Source organism: Furipterus horrens, unplaced genomic scaffold (assembly GCF_987537825.1).
Source record: "Furipterus horrens unplaced genomic scaffold, mFurHor1.1.pri manual_scaffold_5, whole genome shotgun sequence".
NCBI classification, from domain to species: domain Eukaryota; kingdom Metazoa; phylum Chordata; class Mammalia; order Chiroptera; family Furipteridae; genus Furipterus; species Furipterus horrens.
The window spans coordinates 130,038,080-130,057,491 of NW_028327175.1; the positions used below are offsets into that span (position 1 = coordinate 130,038,080).

The window sequence follows — 19,412 nt, forward strand, 5'->3', positions numbered from 1 at the left end:
TGTGGTTCTGGATGTCCCTTTCCTTCCATCGATTAGGAAAGTTTTCAGCCATTATGTTTTCAAATGTTTTCTGCCCCTTTCTCACTCCTTCTGTAATCCCTAAGATGTGAATATTAAAGTGTTTGATGTTGTCCCAGAGGTCCTTTATACTATTCTCATTTTTTAAAATTCTTTATTATATTTTGTTTAAATTTTTAAAAATTGATTTTAGAGAGAGAAGGGGAAGAGGAGGAGGGAAGGGGGAAAGAGAGAAACAGAAACATCAGTTTGTTGTTCCACTTATTTATTGCTTCTTTTATGTGCCTCGACCACAGATTGAACCCTCAACCTTGGTGTATCAGGACGACTCTAACCAACTAAGCTACCCACCGGGGCATATTAAAATTCTTTTTTCATTTTGTTGTTCTGATTGAGTTATTTCCACTAGTCAGTCTTCTAGGTTGCTGATCCATTCTTCTATATTAACTAATGAGCTTCCAATTCCCTCTAATGTATTATTCATTTCAATTATTGTATTAATCTCTCTCTCTCTCTTTTTTTAAGTATTTCTTGAACTGCTCTCTGAGTTCCTCTATTCTAAAGTTTGTTGAACATCCTTATGACCAGTTCTTTGAATTATCAGGTAAATTATTTGTCTCCATTTCATTATATAGTTTTCATTTGCGGCATATTTTCTGTCTCCCCATTTTGTTGGACTTAGTGTTTATTCCTATGAGTTGGATGAAATAGCTCTCTCTTCCAATCTTGAAAAGTGGCCGCTGTGTAGACTATGTGCTGGGTTGTTTTGGCAGGCTGGTTGTAATCAGGTTGGGTATACGCAGTGCCTGGTGTACTGCCTGACCAAAAGATGTGAGTTCCTGATGGAGCTCCCTGGTGTGTGTCTGCTTCTTTGCCCTTGTGAGCTGGGTGGGGCTACCTGGTATGCATATGCTGCTCCCTGATGCTTCAGTTGTGTATTGCACAAACTGGGTGTGCACATGGCAGCACCCTACTAGTTTTGCACTTTCTCTGGACAGGGCAGCCTGTGTGCATACACTGTAGCACTCAGCTGGTTCCATACTGTCTCCAGGCAGGGCAGCCCTGTGTTCTCAAACAGCAGCACACTACTAGTTCTATACTTTATGCAGGCGGGGCAGCTCTGTGAGCAAATACTGCTGAATTTTACTGTCCCTGCACTTTCTCCAGGCAGGGGAGCTCTGCATGCAACTACTGGACCAATCTCTAGGTGGTGGGGCCACTTGTATGCAAATTATGGCATCCTCCTGTTCCTGCTGGAGGAGATGGGGAGAGGTGTGGCTGGGTTTGCACTACTGATGCCCTGCAGGTGGACCAAGGACCTGGATGGAGTTTCTTCCACTACCCAAGTGTAAGGGAAACATAAACAGTGGTACTCACTGGTTCCTCCTGTCCTGGAGAGTTCCCTCAGCTCCCAGAGAGCTTTCACAGTTCCCCAGCATTCTCTGTGGGGTCTTTCTCTCTCTTGTTATGCAGAAGCTGTTCAGTTGGCCCTCAGCTGTTTCTCAGGAGGAACTGCTCTAAGTATAGGTGTATATTCTCTGTGTTCTTGGGAGGGGGCAAACTCAGCATCCTCCTATGCCACTGTCTTGGACCTACCCCTTGAAAATATTCTTAATGAATGGCTAAGCATTTTTTAAGCCAAGCGATCGCAGCCTTCAAGATGCTTAGAGGCCACTTTAGACAAATGCCTGCCCCAGGTTGCAGAAGAGTAAGGCTGCTCTCCTGTCACCTTCTAGTCCCTCTGCCCCATCTTTGTTCTGGGTTTTAAGCTCAAAGGAAAATTCTGTCTCATTTTTTTTCTTTCCTCTCTGTTTCTCAGGTGAGACGAAAGGCTTTGCAAGAAGAGATTGATCGTGAGTCAGGCAAAACAAAAGCCTCTGAAATCCAGAAGTGGACAGTAAGTTTGATGCCAGAGGTCTTTGAGGTCATGTGCTCAGTGTCCTGAGTCCTCCCATTCTCCTGGAGCATAAGGAGCTCAGTGACAGGAGAGACTGCTTCAGCCCACCAGCTGGCCCCCTCCCCCACAGAACTTGTCCTGAGTTCATTTCTTTCCTTGATCGTGGTCTGCATGACTTCAGTCATAGTCTTCTTGGGGAGCTGGGTTTCTTGCCTCTCCCACAGACACTGGAAGAGGGACTTTTCTTAGGCCATTGTTCTGAGGGGCTTTCTTCCATTTTCTTGAACATGAGTGATTCATGCACAGGTGGTAGAATGCTCTGAACAGTAATCAGGAACCCTAAGGTCCTGGTCTGGCTCAGCCTCCAACTTGGCTGTGTGACCTTTTACTTTTCTGGGCTTCCACTCCCTTCCTGCTATAAAATGCAATGCTTCTTGGAAGAGAAATGCATTTCAAATCGCCACTTGCCCTCCTCCACCTTCAACTGACAAACCTAGGTTAACTGATGGGTTGCCAGCTGGTGAAGTGAGGTGGGTTGGAGGTAAGGTGAGGTGTGCTATGCTATTGGCCATGAGTTAGAGGGAAGCAGAGAGACAGCTCAGCATGTAAAAGGTGTACTCTGGTATTGGCCAGACTTGATGATATTCTAGTGGGGGTCACTAATTAGGCTTGTGTCTTATTAAGCTGCAGACCTCCATTCCTTATCAGTAAAATGAGAGTAATAATAGTACAAAGGAGGAACCTGCCCCAAACTGGAATTCATAAAAAATTATGTATTTATTCTTACATGTTTAAACTTCAGTCACCTATTGGAGACATTTTTTCCACTGCTCAAGAAGTTTTTGAACTCATTGATTTCAGTGCCTTTTAGGGCCTCTGCCATTTTTTGTCTCACCTCTTCCACACTGGCAAAATGTTTGCCTTTGAGGATTTCATTCATTCGGGGAAACAAAGTTGCTCAGGGTAAGATTGGGGGAGTAGGGAGGGTGGGACATGGTTGGGGGGAATCATGCTGTTTTGGTCAAAAACTGCTGAACACTCAGTGTGATGTGGGCAGGTGCACTCATAAATCACCCATCATGAAATGGGCAAATGCGTTAAGCCTTCAAAAAAAAAAAAAAAATCACTAAAGCTGAGCACAGTTTCTCATAACAACGCCAGCTGGTACAGTGATACAGATGGGTTCCTAGAACACTCACCTAGCGGGTAAAGCCTGTACTACAAGGGGCCCACCCTCCAGAATATAATTTTGCTATTTTTGGGGGGGCGGTTCCCCTTGTACTCCTCATAGGGCTCTTGTTAGAATGAAGAAGAATGACGTGTTCATGAGCACTGTGCCTATTACATAGTAAGCATTTAATCAGCTAGATACTTCCTGTGCTACTGGGGTTGGGGAAAGGAAAGGGCTTTGGAAATGAGGAAAATAACACCTTTTTTCTCTTGAACACAGGGAACTCAGTTTGGCCAGTGGGATACAGCTGGTTTTGAAAACGAGGAACAGAAACTGAAATTTCTCAAATTTATGGGCAGCTTTAAAAATCTGTCCCCTTCATTCAGCCACACCCCTGACACAACTGGAAGGCCCAACATGGCACTCAGTAGGAAAGCAGCCAATACCCTGCATCAGAGCCTGCAGCAGGACTACAACCGGGCCATGAGCTGGAAGTACAGCTGGGGCACTGGCCTTGGCTTCTCTACAACCCCAAATAAGATCTTTTATATTGACAGGAATGCTTCCAAGTCAGTCAAGTTTGAAGATTAAACTCTACTGTCTTGTCTCCCCAATCCAAATTGATTTTATTATTCAGTTATGTAGATGAAAGCCTTTTGATAGCTGTCTCAAATTGAACTCCTACAAAGATAAAGGGATGGGGGCAGCTCATGTTTCAGGAGCCAAGAGAACATGTGAGTGGCTAAAAACCATTGTTTTCTGTGTTAAGCCTTCCATCCCCATTTGAAGACATCATGTATGAGGGAGGACCCACAAAAAAAATGGATTTATAAAAAATTGTGTATTCTCACATGTTTAAACTTCAGTCACCTTCAAAGTACTCTCCATTTGATGTGATACACCTATCAAGGTGTTTTTTCCACTGCTCAAAACAGTTTCTGAATGCATCGATTTTGATGCCTTCTAGTGCTTGTCATAATTTTTTGTTTGTTTCACCTTTTCTACAATCAGCAAAACATTTCCCTTTTGAGGACCTTTTTCATCCAAGGAAATGAAAGTTACACAGGGTGAGATCTGGTGAACAGGGTGGGTGGAGCATGGGGTCATGCCATTTTGGTCAAAAACTGAACACCCAATGTATTGTGGGCACTCATAAAACACCCATCATGAAATGGGCAAGTGTGTTGAAAGCGTCTTAAAAGAAAAAACCCATTGAAGCCAAGTGTAGCCTTTCACAATGTCAGCTGGTACACTGATACAGATGGGTTCCTAGAACACTCACCTAATGGGGGAAGCCGGTACTATAAGGGACCCACCCTCCATAAGATAATTCATTTTTTTGGTGGGGGTGGGGGCTGTCCCTCATATAAATATTTGTTGAGTACTTAGTACATGCCAGGCACATACTAATGTGTCTTACTTGCATTAATGTATTTAATTTTCTTAACTATGAAATAGGTGCTATTATTATCCCCATCTTATAGATGAGGAAACTGAGGTTCAAGGATGAAGTAATAACATTGCCCAGGATCACTCATTCAATAAATGCCAAGTGTTGTACTTTTATACCTCAAGCCGTACATCACTATTCACTACTATAAATGTCCCCCTCTTGGAATTTCTCCCAGAATACTCACTGGATATTAAAAGGCCTTCTGATTGAAGGAACAGAAAGAAGTCTGTTACAGAAGTCTCAAAAAGTGAAATTAGTGATAAATGGAAACAAGCAGCTCATTTTCCTTTCCCCTCCTGGAGTAACTGCAGGCAAGTAAGCATCTTGAATTACCACCAAGCAGGTATGGCTGAGGAATCTTGCTGGCAAATATGTTTCAAAACCAATCTTGTCTTTTCCAGCTGCCTGCTTTCCAACCCTAGTGCTGAGTCTGGACTTAACTGTTTTTGCTTTAACTGAATTCTGAACAAGGCATTTTTGAGAGCAGTTAATCCAGGAACCAACAGCAAATTCCCAGGGATGTATTTGTTATATTTTTTTCCATCATGAGTAAGGAGTCCCAGATGACTTGGTAGAGATCAAATGCTAGGAGTCACACACATGTGGGGATGACCCTGGAAGTTACCTCATCAGCTGTAAAGACAATGTTCCCAAGGCTGAGCTCTAGAGCCAGCCTCACAGAGCTCTAGGTACAGTAACCCAAGTGACATGTGACCACCTTCTCTCCATTCACCTAGCATTTTGCCTCCCAAAATACAGGTTCTCATAGGGACATTTTTACATCACTTGGCCTGAATGCCTCCTACAGACAGGCCTTAGATGGCAGGAAGTCCTGATGTTGAGGGTTGATCCAGTAGCTCATCAAGAAAACATTGTTTTCCTTTCTGCTCCATCCAGTGGTGGCTTCATAAGGCTAGGGAGAGATGGTTATAGCAGTAAAGGCAGGTTATCAAGGCACACTAGTACATTCCAGAGGAAGAAAAACCCTGTAGCTCACGGACACTTCCAGAAGCCCCTAAAGAGACATTTCATTCATCAGAACTTGTGCCCATTTCTGAACCAGCTCCTGACATGTGGAAGATTCTCCTCAGGCCAGTCAGCTAGAGTGAGGAGCAGATGCTTGCGAAACAGGCATGGGCAGAGGTGAGGCAGTCCTGCATAGACACCAACCAGCAAGCATTAGCCAGGCCAGGAGTCCTGCTAATCTGCACTAGCAATGACTCAGGTGAGCCACTTCCCCAAGGACCTGAATTTGGCCTTTCATACATAATGGAAGAGGCTATCCAAATGCCTAGAATGTGAGGTTTGCATTGGAGTTAACTCCTCCTGGACACCTTTTCCTTTGATGGGACTAAATCCCCTTGCCTTGATCAGCTCGACAGGATTTTGTTTCATGTAAGACGGGTCCCAACCTCCGGTCTGTGGACTGGTACTGGCCTCGGGCCTGTTAGGAACCAGGTTGTACAGCAGGAAGTGAGCTTGAATGTAATGCCCTTGAATCATCCCAAAACCATCCCCACCCCCCATTCCACGAACCTGGTCCCTGGTGCCAACGAAGTTGGAGACAGCTGGTGTAAAAGGAAACCAACTGACGGCTCTAAGTTTTTATCTTGCCAAGAGATCACACTGCTTTGGGCCTGCCTCAGCTCATGCATGATTGTGGTAGCCATCTCTTGGGTGATTCTGGAGAGAAGATGATGGATTGTCCACTGTCTTGTCCCCACAATACCTCTCATTAGGGTGTGATGGCCAGGCCTTCATGTCCTACTGGTTAATATAGTCTAATAGGATTCGACTTTTGAATTCACTGTATCACCACTGGCTGAAGGGGCCTACTTGCTCAGAGGAAGGTTTATTGAATTCTGTGCCTTATGCAAAGTCTAGCCAGAAAGGTTGGGCAACCAAGATAACAAGATGTCACTGTGTCCCCAGATTTAATTTAACCTTGTCTGTGTAGACAGCTTGTTGCTTACATGAATACGTCTATGTGTTATGGTAGTTTGTGGTTTTGGGTGGACTTCTTGTCTGACTTGGTATTAGCTGGGATCCTGTCTTTTGTAAATTAAAATACATTGGCTTCAGCCACCCCTGCCCCTCTTGCCCACTATCCTCCTCAAATTACAAATTTTTTTGGTGATTTCCATGTTCTTCATGTCTTGATTCTGAGTAGATACCGCCTGTCTCCATTAGAACAAGGAGGTTTTGGACTTTTGCTCAGAATCTAGGGAAGAAGGGGAGGTAGCCTGGCCATGGTCTTAGTTGAATATTTAAAAGCCCTTTTCTCAAACTTGTTGGCTGTTTTTCCTTCGAGGATATCTCACTAACCCTCCTTCTATGGTAAGGTCCTTCCTTCCTTACAGTTGCTCTTATCCAGCTGTCTCCAAAACCTCAAGATTCTTAGCCACTCTTCCTTAGGGTGATTACTGCTGTTTCTGCCTTAGTCCACTAGGCCCTGCTCTGAGGCCACTTTTCAACAACTAGCTTGGGAACTAATGCTGTCTAATCTGTACAGCCTCCAAGTAGAAGAAATGACTTTTTAAGGCACATAATTTGTGAATTTGCTGATTGTTTTATTTAAATAGTATCACGTAGTAAAAGTAGTATTGGAAATTTGTAAAATAAAGACTACCTAGGAATATTTGGGCAATGTCACCATGCTCTCTGAATTTCTGCATGTTTTGTTCTGTGAAGGGGCATTCTTCAGTACCTGCTTTTCTTTAGTGTAGACCTTTTTTTTTTTTAACAGAATTCCTTGGAGGTGGGGGTATGTCAGGATTAAGTTGGCCAGAAAAAAAAAATCTATAGTACATTCTTGGCAGTAAATTATTTGGTTAAAACATTAGTTTATCTACATTTTTTAAATTATCTTAGCCACTTTTAATAATTAGCTGTATGAATTATAATTGTGCATTTCATAGGGTAGAGACTAATGTCATCTATGTCCCGTGAATACCTTTCAACAACACAGTAGTTTGGGGTACTTCTAACCTACAACTTGGATGGCTTTTCAATATTCTCTTATTGATTTAAAATAAAATGTCAGTGGAAGCTCATCAGTGGTAATACAAGACTCAGATGGCATACTGGTGGTAAAAAGTAGACAAAATCACATGCTATTTAGAATTATGGCTACAAAGCAAACCAGGCAATATATTTAGACACATTATCTTTCTTCTGCAAGAGGAGAATCAGAAATAATTAAATGAACAGCCATGACCATAAATATTCCTTCAGGAGGTTTATTCCATTAAAGAATATGTTCTAAGTTCAATCAAAAGCTGATTTTTGATAGAAAAAGAACTTAATTGAGCCATCTGCTAAACCACTCCAAGGTGGTTTAAGCAGCATTTAATTCCAGACTCAAATTAGAGGAAACTGCAGTTCTTTTTCCACTTAAAAATAAAAGACACCTACCAGAAAGAAAGATGATACTTGTATTCTGTTGCTCAGTGAACAAGATTGGATTTTAATGCTCTTACGGTTCCACTTCTTCACTGTCAGAATAATCTGGGTAGAAGCCAAAGGTTAAACAAATCCTATATATGTTTAAAAAAAAAAAAAAAACAACAGGTCTTTCTGGATTTGGCACCAGTTCCCCTGAGTGCAGGCCTTGGGGATGGGCCCCAGGGTCAGGTCCTTGTTTGCAAAGGAAGCCTGAGGGCCAGCTCGGTCAGATGACCCATATCTGGTTGTTTGCTTTGCTTCTTGATGTATTCCAGAGTTTTGACCTAGGAGGAAAAAGAATGACCCACCTGGTTCATAGTTCTCTATCCTTGGAGTCCAAGGCTACAACAAATGAGCCAATAGAAGTGGCCTACTTTTTTCTTAGCAGAGAACAGGTAAAGTCTTTGGAGGATAAGGGAGGGGGAGAAACAAGCATAATCTTTAAATAAAACATCTTAGATTACAAATTGCCCTTAAAATCAAATTTGGATGTGAGCCTGGTGCCTTTCTAGAAGGGGGAAATTAGGGATGTTTGATTGCCAGGCCCTGATGCTGTCTTTACAACAGTTGTGCTCTGTCCAGTGGGCTTGTGTAGCTCCATATAACCTGTGCTTCAGGGGCTTGGAGAGGGGCCCTCTTGAGTGTCTCACCATGGTCCTGGTGTCCACATAGCCATTCCTCTGTGCCAGGTGCCACAGGTTGACAGACAGCTGGTTGAGCCTGTTATTGCGTAGGTCCCCATGGGCCAAGATACTGTTAAAGAAGGAAAGACCCAACAAGCTCTGGCGCTTCAGGGCCTGAAACAGAAGAAAGGTTACAAATCCCCAAGGGCTTAGACACTGTTAAAGAAGGAAAGACCCAACAAGCTGGCGCTTCAGGACATGAAACAGAAAAGAGGTTACTGTCTGGCACTGGGCTGGGCCCAGTGGTTAAAATGCTGGCCTGAATTCAAAGGCCAACTCTACCACCGATCTTTTGGAGGGCAAACTATTTAACCTCCCTGAGTCCCAGCTTCTGCATCTGTAGGAGAGTAATACCAGCTAACAGAGTGACAATCAAATGAGATGATGCTGGTAAAGCCCTTTGGCTTTGGAAAAGTAAAACTATTATTTACAAATGACATGATACTATCTATATACAGAGAACCCTAAAGATTCCACCAAAAAACTATTAGAGCTGATAAATGAATTCAATAAAGAAGTAGGATACAAAATTTGCATAAAAAAAGTAAGATACCTATGAATAAGTTTAACCAGGGAGATGAAAGACATGTACTCAGAAAACTGTAAGACCTATGTCAACTTATAGGAAAGAAGTTTAATACCCAAATAAATAGAAAGCTATACCATGCAGGAAGAATGAATATCATTAAAATGTCCATACTACCCAAAGCAATCTACAAATTCAAAGCAATCCCTATCAAAATATCAATGGCATTATTCACAGTACTAGAACAAATAATCCTAAAATTTATATGGGACTCCAAGACACCAAATAGCCACAGCAATCTTGAGAAAGAACAAAGTTGGAAGTGTCACATTACCTAATATCAAATTACACTACAAGGCTATAGTAATCAAAACAGCATGGTACTGCCAATAAAGAAAGGCACCTAGATTAATGGAACAGAATAGGTCAAAAATAAACTTATGCCTATAACGGTCAATTAATATATGACAAAGGAAGTAAGAACATACACTGGGGTAAAGACTGTCTTCAATAAATGGTATTTCGAAAACTGGGCAGATACATTAAAAAAGACTACTTTCTTACACCATATACAAGAATAAACTCCAAGTGGATTAAAGAAATACAAGACCTGAAATCATAAAACTTAGAAGAAAATATATGCAATAAATTCTTTGATATTGCTCTAAGTAATATTTCTTTTTATGGATAGGTCTCCTTTGGCAAGGGAAACAAGAAAAATAAATGGGACTACATCAAACTAAAAAGTTTTTGCAAAGCAAAGGAAACCATCAACAAAACCAAAAGACAACCTATTGAATGGGAGAAGATGTTTTCCAATGATACATTCAATAAGGGGTTGATATCCAAAGTTTTTAAAGAACTCAATACTACTTAACACCAAAACAGGCATTTCTCTAGAGCAGGAGTCCCCCAACCCCAGGGCCGTGTACCAGTACCGGTCCACAGCCTGTCAGGAACCGAGCCACAAGCAAAACTTGCCTTAGCTCTGCCTGCCCTTTACCCCCCATCCTGTCTTCCACAAAACCGATCCATAGTGCCAAAAAGGTTGGGCATCACTGCTCTAGAGGACATCCAGATGGCCAACAGACTCATGAAAAGATGCTCAACATCGCTAATAATCAGAAAAATGCAAATTAAAATCAAAAAGGTGTATCACCTCATACCTGTCAGTGACTATCATCAATAAATCAACAATCAAATGTTGGTGAGGATGTGAAGGGGGATTTCTTAACTGGTGCAGCGACTATGGAACGGAGTATAGAGGTTCCTCAGAAAATTAATAGAACTACCATATGATCCAGCTAACCTACTACTGGGTATTTATCCAAGGAAATAACACTAATTTAAAAAGATACATTCACCCCTATGTTCACTGCAGCATTATTCACGATAGCCAAATAGGGAAGCAACCTAAGTGCCTATCAATACACAAGTGGATAAAGAGGTGGTACATAAATAAAATGGAATATTACCCAGCCATAAAAAAGAATGAAACCTTAACATTTGTGACAACATGGATGGACCTGGAGGGTATTATGTTGAGTGAAATAAGTCAGAAAAAGAAACACCATATAATTTCTTATATGTGAAATCTAAAAAAGGAACAAACAGAACAGAAAAAGACCTATACAGAGAACAAACAGATGGGAGAGGGGCTGGGTTAAAAAGGTGAATGGATTAAGAAGTACAAATTTGTAGTTACAAAATAGTTGTGGGATGTCAAGTATAGCATAGGGAATATAGTCAATAATATTGCAATAACTATGATTCAGGTGGGTACTAGACTTACTACCATCAGAGATCATCATTATGATGTACAGTTGAAACATAGAATTGTATGTCAATTCCACTTGAAAAATAAATTAAAATATATGTAATAGTGTTTTAGTGGAGAAAATAACACAATAAGCAACTTTGAGCACAGCTGAGTGAGGGTGGCTAAGTGCCTATGAAGAGACTCAGGCCTCCCCTAAATTGAGACAGCCTTGGAAGTGGCCTGAAACAGGTGACAGTCACAAGCTCTAAGGCATCTACCTGGCACAGATTCACAAACTGACTGGCAACTGCCCGCTCCAGGCTCTTTGTTTAATCAGTACAGTTCTGTCCCAATTTAGAATCTGGGAAGAGATCAGCATTGTAGGTTCCAACCCATTCTGCTCACCTTTTAAACTGGCCATTGTCTACCATCTGGAGACCATGAAGGGCCCTATTTTGTACTTGGATCAAGAGGACCAAGCTAAAAAATAAATTATATTTCAAAGCCAATGAAAGAGCCTCCTCCTGAGAGAGGCCCTTCATCTATATTGCACTGAAATGGGAGAGACTTTTAAAGAGTCAAACAAGGAAAACAATCTCAATTATTTCTCCATTCCGTATCTTCTCAATAAGCGTTTTACCCTAGAAAGCCCAGTTCACATGTGTCTTAAATGCATAGCCCATTAAAAATGAAATCATCAGAGGCGGGTCTGAGGCATGAAAAGGCATGCCAACCAATATGCAAAGACCCAGAACTATAATCACAATATGAGAACCAAATCAGGATCCCGAGCCCCTTCCTCTCTCTACTGAGGCTTTATATAGAAAAGAGCTGCAGACTTCCAGTCATAATTGGTAGGTAGACACACTGCATCTCCCTCCACAGCTAAGAAGGAATACAACTACCTCAAAACAGGAGACAACAAGAAGATCCAGAAAACTGAGCTGTATGAAGTCCAGCAAACAAAGAAATAAAGAAATACTCATCCTGACAGGTAGGAGGGGTGGAGCCAGGGCTGAGAGGATGTGGTGTGGAGGTGATGGGGGCAGCAGTGGCAGCAATAGCAGCTGTGGCTGGCCAGCAGAAAGCATAGTCTTATATTATAAAAGTCAGAAGGGATACCTGGGGCATGCTCCCAGCACCACACCAGACTACACAGCATATGGTTCCAGCTCCAGGGAAAATAAAGCCTCATTGCTTCTGCCTGTGAAAACCAGTGGGGGTTGGGTGGTGGAAGAAAATGCCCATCTCTGAGCAGAGTCCATTTGTTTAGAGGCCACCATGGTCTTATACCATCCACAAACCCACCCACTCTGGGAACCACAGCCAGGACAACAGCTAGAGAGGTCGCAATCCCATACAGGAAGTGAAGTGCCTGGAAAGGAGGAAAGTGCAGAGCAAGTGGCATGGTTCCCTGTCAGACCCCTCACCCCATACAGTGCGACAAAATGGTGAAATAGGTCACCCCATACTGACAAATACCTAACGCTCTGTCCCTTACAACCTAATAGGTGTGACAGCTCTACCTAAGACAGAGGCAAACATAGGAGCCTATCAAGTTGAGGAAACAGAGAAGTATGGCCCCCAAAAGGGGTTCCAGTGGGTGAACTAAGTAACAAGGAGATAGCCAACCTCACAGATGATGAGGAAGTCAACTTAACACATGCAGAGTTCAAAACATTGGTGATAAAATGCCCATGTACTTGATAGATATGCTTGAGTATGGCAAACACAGAAGGGAAGATGTAAAGGCTATACTAAATGAACAAAAATCCACAAGAAACCAATGGTGAAGGGAAGGAAACCGGGGTTCAAATCAATGATTTGGAATATAAGGAAGAAATAAACAGTCAACCAGTACAGAATGAAGAAATAAGAATTGATAAAAATGAGAAGAGGCTTAGGAACCTCTGGGAGAACTTTAAATGTGCCAAAATCTGAATCATAGGGGTGCCAGAAGGAGAAGAGGAAGAGCAAGTAATTGAAAACTTATGTGAAAAAACAATGAAGGAAAACTCCCCAAATTTGACAGTCTCAAACAAACTAGACCCCAAAAGGACCACATCAAGATGCACAATAATTAAAATGCCAAAGGTTAAAGATAAAGAGAGGATCTTAAAAGCAGCAGGAGAAAAAAAGAGAGCTACCTACAAAGGAGTTCCCATTAGACTATCAGCTGATTTCTCAAAAGAAACTTTGCAGGCAAGAAGGGATTGGCAAGAAGTATTCAATGTGATGAAAAGCAAGGACCTACAACCAAGATTACTCTATCCAGCAAAGGTATCATTTAGAATGGAAGGGCAAATAAAGAGCTTCCCAGACAGGGTAAAGCTAAAGGAGTTCATCAACATCAAGACCTTATTATATGAAATGTTAAAGGGCCTAATTTAAGAAAAACAAGATCAAAACTATGAACATTAAAATGACAACAAACTCATAACTATTAACAAAAGAACCTAAAAAAAAGAAAAAGAAAAACAAACTAAGCAAACAACCAGTGTTTGCTGGTTGGGAACAGCAATCATAGGTATGGGGATCATCTGGAGGGTTATCAGCTGGGAGGGGGAAGAGAGAGAATGGGGAAATGGTACAGGGGTTAAGAAGCATAATTAGTAGGTATAAAATAGACGGGGGGAAGTTAATAATAATGTAGGAAAGGGCGAAGTCAAAGAACTTATATGCACGACCCATGTACATGAACTAAGTGGGGGAAGGGTTGCTGGAGGGAAAGGGGATACTGCGCAGAGGAGAGCAAAGGGAAAAGAAATTGGGACAACTGTAACAGCATAATCAATAAAACAGACTTTTTAAAAAAAGGTGCTTTTCATGCTTTTCATCCTAAGGACCTGGCATGGTTCCCAGCTTCACCATACCCCAGAAAACAACTTAATAAAGCTTGTGATTAAAACAGGGCTGGCTCCTTTATGTGGATCCAGAGGACAATTTTGGAAGGAGGGGTGTGACAGTGCTGAGAGACACTTGGAACCAGCATCAGCACTGGGGTTTTCCAATAGCACAAAGCTCTGCTCCCCACTGAGTGGAGAGAAATCTAACCAGGTCTTCTAGGACAACAGACTCCACAGAACTTTACCTCTGAAGCCCCCCACCCCCATGCTGTATCACCTGTGAATTTCACATACTGTTCAGTGAAGGATGACAGCCTATTCATCTTATTAGTTCACTCATATTTTTCTACTAAATGTGCATACATGAACAGACATTTTCAGTGAACATCCCTGGCATTTATGCAAGTTCAGATGGTCTTCAGAAACATTCTAGCTTTGATATACTTTTAGAATTGTTTCAGAGTCTGTACCACCATCAATGCCTCCTCCCCCAAGAGAAGGAGACTAATGTTACATTAAAAAGTTCCAAATTATGGGGTTCTGGGCTTTATCTTGTGAGCTTGAGGATCCTAGGGTATGGTCCTTTATGCTGTCACTGCCACCTCTGATTAGATTCAGACAGTTGCATAAGTGAAAAGTGTGTTTTCAAACCATGTGGCAAAACTTGAGTGCCAAACACAAAGCCCTATTCTTTCTACAAGGTCCCCAGCTAGAGGTTGGAACCTGAGCTAATTTTTTTTTTTTTTAATCAGGGAAATGGCACTAAGAATTTTCCATGTCAGTGGGAAGCAGAGGCAATCTAATTAGTGTAACAAGTGCAGGCTGAGGTCAAGAACACTCCATTTCTCCTGTAGGAAGAAAGGTCTCTCCTAAAACTACCTATGTAAAAAGAAAAGCTAGACCTTTAACCCTCATGGAGAGTTTGCATGTGTTTGAAAAAGGTCTTTTAGTTGGAAAGGATCCCTCTTCTAATATTCAGAGTTTGATAAACCAGTTCCTGAAGAAAACTGGAGTTCTAATGCTCCACTTCTTCTGAAAGTGGAGTGCCCTCAATGCATTAAGTGTCCCAAGGTCAGTGGGACACACCCACATATCCTTCCTCCCTAGAGAGAGGGCTGTGTGGCACTCAGGACCTGGAAAGCAGTGGTTCTGTTTTTCTTCTGCCCTTTGGACTGCTAACCCAAAAGCCTGACTTTGGCAGAGGCTACCAGGGGATGAAGTTCAGAAAAAAAATCCCACTCTCCAGCACTTGAATACTGCTGGGAAAATGGGAACCCAGGACATATGCGTATATGTATGCATACCATGTACACCCACAACTATCTAATCTTAAGGGTTTTTTTGTGAAGTGGGAATGGAGTTGAGGGCAATGGTGCTATTTTATACAGTTCTGGAAATGAGAAAGAATTAAAATCCAGTTTGACCTTATTTTGCCTTCAAAATGTTTGATGGGGTGTGGGGTGTGGGAGCAAAACCTAGGTATGAGAGCAACTCCAGGAAGGGGACTGGAAGGGGTGGAGGGCTCAGCATGGAAGGGGAGGGCTGGAAGGCCACTGGAAACCAAACAGTCTGAAATCCATCTTAGGTTTGGAAAAGGCAACTGAGGGGGAGGAGAGTAAGGGAGAAAAAGGGCCTGCCAGGAAGGGATCAGGAATGGACCATCAGGTTGTCTCAGAGCTTCAAGCAGACAGCTCAGAGCACTGAAGAGCAGGACCAACATGAAAGGCACCAGCAGACCCACAGGAAGGACGTAGAGAAAAGGCAGGATCTGGCTTTGAAAAGTAAGGCACTACAACCTCCCCCACCTTGAGAACACTACATGAATCAGCCTGAATACAATGTCTGAACAACCATGCACCTTTGCTAACCTGTCACCCACATGACTGCACTGAAGCTGCAAAAATGGGAGCCATGGTCAGCATAATGAGAGAAGACAACTGGGACAATCATGTGTCTTAACCGAGGATACATTCTGAAAAACACATCATTAAGCAATTTTGTTGGTGAGCATCAGTGTACTAACACACATCTGGATGTCACAGTCCACCACACACCTGTATGGTACAAGCCTAGTGGTCCTGGGCTGCAAACGTGTACAGTGAATACTGCAGGCACTTATAACAAAATGGTAACTATTTATGAATCTAAACATACCTGAATTAGAGAAGGTACTTTTTATGACTAGCAGCACAGTAGGTCTGTTTATACCAGCAGCACCACAAACACGTGAGTGATGCATTGTGCTACAATATTATAATGGTTATGATGTCACTGAACAATAGAAATTTTTCAGTTCCATTATAATCTTGGGAGACAGGGATGTAGCGGATGGATAGGGGAACCTGGCTGGCAGGCGAAGAGCAGGAGCCAAGGCTACACAGCCCTCTACCTACAGTCTGCACACAAAAACATTAGTCACACACAAGTTTCCTTTCCAGAATGAACTGACATCCACCCATGGACACACATGCATTCTGAGTGAGTGAGCAGCAGTTGGGGGATGACAGAGGGCACCTACCTCATCCTTGGCCAGGATCCTCAGATGCTCCAGGACCTGTGCCATTACTGTCTCACACAGCTTTTTGTTTTCAGCCAGAAACTTGGAATCTCCCCCATAGAGGCTGTCGTTGGAGTCGACTGATGGAACAAACCAGAGCAAAGTTAACATTACTATGGCCATCCTGGCCAGGGAGAAGCAGTCCTGTGGCTCACAGTGTCAGCATATAGCAGGGCAAGTGGAAATGGCCAAAATTTCCCACTGGGATTGGGGCCTTCTGAATCACAGAGAAAATACTTGGTCTTCTGGACAGATGGAGCCAGAGACCAGGGTATGGAAGGGGACATCAAGAATCATGATGATCATCAGAGCAGTGGCCAATACAGAGTGCTTCCCGTGTCCTAGGCACTGGGCTAAACACTTTCAATATGTTACTACGAGGCTTCATAACCTGCATGGGAAAGAGATATTAACATGTCCCTTTGACAGATGAGGAAACAGGCTCAGAGGTGCTCCCAGCTAGTATCCAAAACCAAGAAGTCCCATTCTGAAGCCTAAGCTATAAAGCACTGCAACCAGCTGCCTTCCCTGTCACCCATCAAACACCCTCAGATCAACCCTGAAGTTCTGGATGCCTACTGGTGAACTGGAATTGCTTTGAAAATGCCTCTGCTTGGGCATCTCCTGTGAAAGCCACTACCTGGGACACAACCAGCTGACAAGAACGGCCTGAGTTGGACCACCCTCCTTACTGTACACACAGCTTGACCTCTGGGTAAGAAAGGAGAGAACACACAGGGTGCTGTTTTTCTCTTTGCTTTTTTCACTTGACATACATGGAGCTATTTCCATATCAGCATATACAAATTGCTGCTTGGTTTGTAAGAGTTGAGTAGTATTCCATTGTATGTATTTAACTGGTCCCTGCTCTGACACTTCAGTTGTTTTCTTTCTTTTCTTTAGGGGCGGGGGCTGGGCAGAGCTGCTATGCAGTTTAGGGTCCATAATGAAAACACAATCCTGCCTTGCAGAGTCTACTCTTTCCCTCCATGCCTATGTAAGCTTACTCCTCCTTTATTTGCAACTTGGACATGGTCGAGCACCAGTATTTCAATGTGAAATGAACAAGCAGTGCTCTCAGTGGAGAACCAACAAACTGTGTAGGGAAACCCTTGCAGCAACAGCAGCAGGTGCCATGTGGTCAAGGAGAGGGAAAGCATAGTGGCACCTCTTTGGGGCTTCTGATATGGCAGAGGCCTAAAACATGGGCCATTGGCCCAAGTGTGGTGGCTTCTGATAAATCAGAGGCTATGCTGGTGCCTCAGGAGGGGGTAGCCCAGTACACATGAACACAAGCAAATGGCAATAATCTACTTTGTGGTTTAGGAACATTTTTAATAAAATAAAATAGGTTCAGTTTAGCTCATCTGCAGGAATATAATTTGCTGTGTTCTTCTTGGCCTACCATTTACTTTTTAAAAAATAAATATCAAGGCTATAGAAAAGTTGGAGAAACAGTACACTGGAGACCATCTCACCCTAGAATCAGCAGTTGATGACATTATGATACTTCTGGGCCCACCCTCGCACTTGCTCTTTCTACAGCATAAACACACATACACCCTATCTGTAAGCAGGGTACACAGGTACTGCCTGAAAGTGAAGAGCACAGTTAAGTCTCCATGATCCCCAGCATCTGTCTGTCAGTAATCTTTGATCCAGTTCTCAAGCGTCTGTCTGTGGGGACCCTTCCAGGAAATACTTTCGAGGCTATTTGCTTTGCAATTACTCCTCCAATACCAGATTGGTAGGAAAAGGTCCTGGACCACAGAGGTCTTCCCCAGTCTTTCTAAGACTACTTTGGCATCTGTCACAACTTTCCACCATGAGGAGGATTGCAGTTATTATAAAAAGCAAAAGAGTTTGATTCAGCCATCCACCACCTGATTTTGTGGCAAAACTGCAGCTGGTGAAGGAATTTCTCACATCTCTGCTGAGGACTAGAATTGTTCCTGGCATAAATTCCCGGTCTTACTCTGGTTGGAATCTACTCTCCTTCTGATTAGCCCAAGCTGGCGAAGAAAGAAGATCTAAGAGGGCCTGTGGCCAATCAGCCAAGCTGGTTAGGGATCCAATGGGGAACAAAGCCAACCTGGTCCCTGCCCTTCCAGAGCTCTCAGTCTGTTGAGGAGATGCAGATGAGCAAAGAGCAATTGCTACACCATGTGAATGTCAGGAGGGGATGAAACAGGGGGTACAGGATACTACAATCTAGGATTGGGATGGAATTCTGGCATTAGCAAGATCCACACTGAATTTACCAGAGAAAGTAAACAAAGGAGTAAGGAGTGGGGAAGTGTCTACATTAATATTTGGTGGTGGTAAGAGCACAGGGTGAGGAAGGGTGACTTTTAGAATTAGGAGAAAGCTGGTAAGGCCAGAGTGTAGAGTGAGCCTGGGAGTCCAGACCTGGGGAGAAATGATATCCCTGGCAAATGGCCACTAAAAATAGCCCACAATCTTGCATTTGTCTGTCCCTGGGGACACAATCCTGAATGCTTTAAGGGCCTGGCAGGTGGTGTAGAGTAGTGAAGGGGCTATGCTGGCTTCAGAGGCAACCTGGACTGTACTCTTCCCACTAAATATATCTATCTGCATAATCAGTAAATAAATAGCCAGTGTATAGTACTCTTCTTCCTTTCCACATCAAACACACTCACTCTCTTGCATGCAAGTACCGGAGTACTTGCTCTAGATCATTTCAAAATATACTCTTTTTATTAATCTGGAAAGACAGCAGCCACACTATCCTTCATAAATACAAAAAATATCTGAACCCAGTTTTTCAAAAGTCCTAACTTGTGTCTTTGTTGTATAAAAGACTGCCTAGAATAAGAAAGGAACAGGAAACCGGAATTCCCAATCTCTGGAAAGGCTCCACAGCCAAGGGACTCTCTCTTACTAACACAAATATCTAGTCACAATTGTGCATCCAGAGGAAACACAGCTGGGCCAAGAAGAAAGAAAAGAAAACCCATTCCTTTGTTTTCATCTCTTAAAGCCAGGAACTAGATTCCTAACTATCAAACTTAGCCATGCTCCCTTGCTAGCACTCTGG

At 42.8% G+C, this 19,412-nt stretch overlaps 2 protein-coding genes across 5 annotated transcripts in view; one reads left to right on the forward strand and one right to left on the reverse strand.

Annotated features, from left to right (window-relative positions):
* The window catches only part of KNOP1 (lysine rich nucleolar protein 1), a 34,490-nt gene extending 30,554 nt beyond the window's left edge, over positions 1-3,936 (forward strand). For 3 of the 4 annotated variants that reach the window (XM_090277795.1, XM_090277794.1, XM_090277793.1), the window contains 2 exons: positions 1,838-1,915; positions 3,366-3,936. In XM_090277795.1, the coding sequence (XP_090133921.1) occupies positions 1,838-1,915; positions 3,366-3,677 (390 nt within the window). In that variant the 3' untranslated portion in view covers positions 3,678-3,936. The remainder of the gene's footprint in view (positions 1-1,837; positions 1,916-3,365) is intronic. The other variant, XM_090277796.1, reaches the window with a different exon arrangement.
* Positions 3,937-7,762: 3,826 nt separating this feature from the next.
* VPS35L (VPS35 endosomal protein sorting factor like) overlaps positions 7,763-19,412 on the reverse strand; it is a 152,857-nt gene continuing 141,207 nt past the window's right edge. The window contains exons 29-31 of the mRNA XM_090279397.1: positions 16,316-16,434; positions 8,634-8,780; positions 7,763-8,267 (exon numbers count right to left, since the gene is read on the reverse strand). Of these exons, the coding sequence (XP_090135523.1) occupies positions 8,169-8,267; positions 8,634-8,780; positions 16,316-16,434 (365 nt within the window). The 3' untranslated portion in view covers positions 7,763-8,168. The remainder of the gene's footprint in view (positions 8,268-8,633; positions 8,781-16,315; positions 16,435-19,412) is intronic.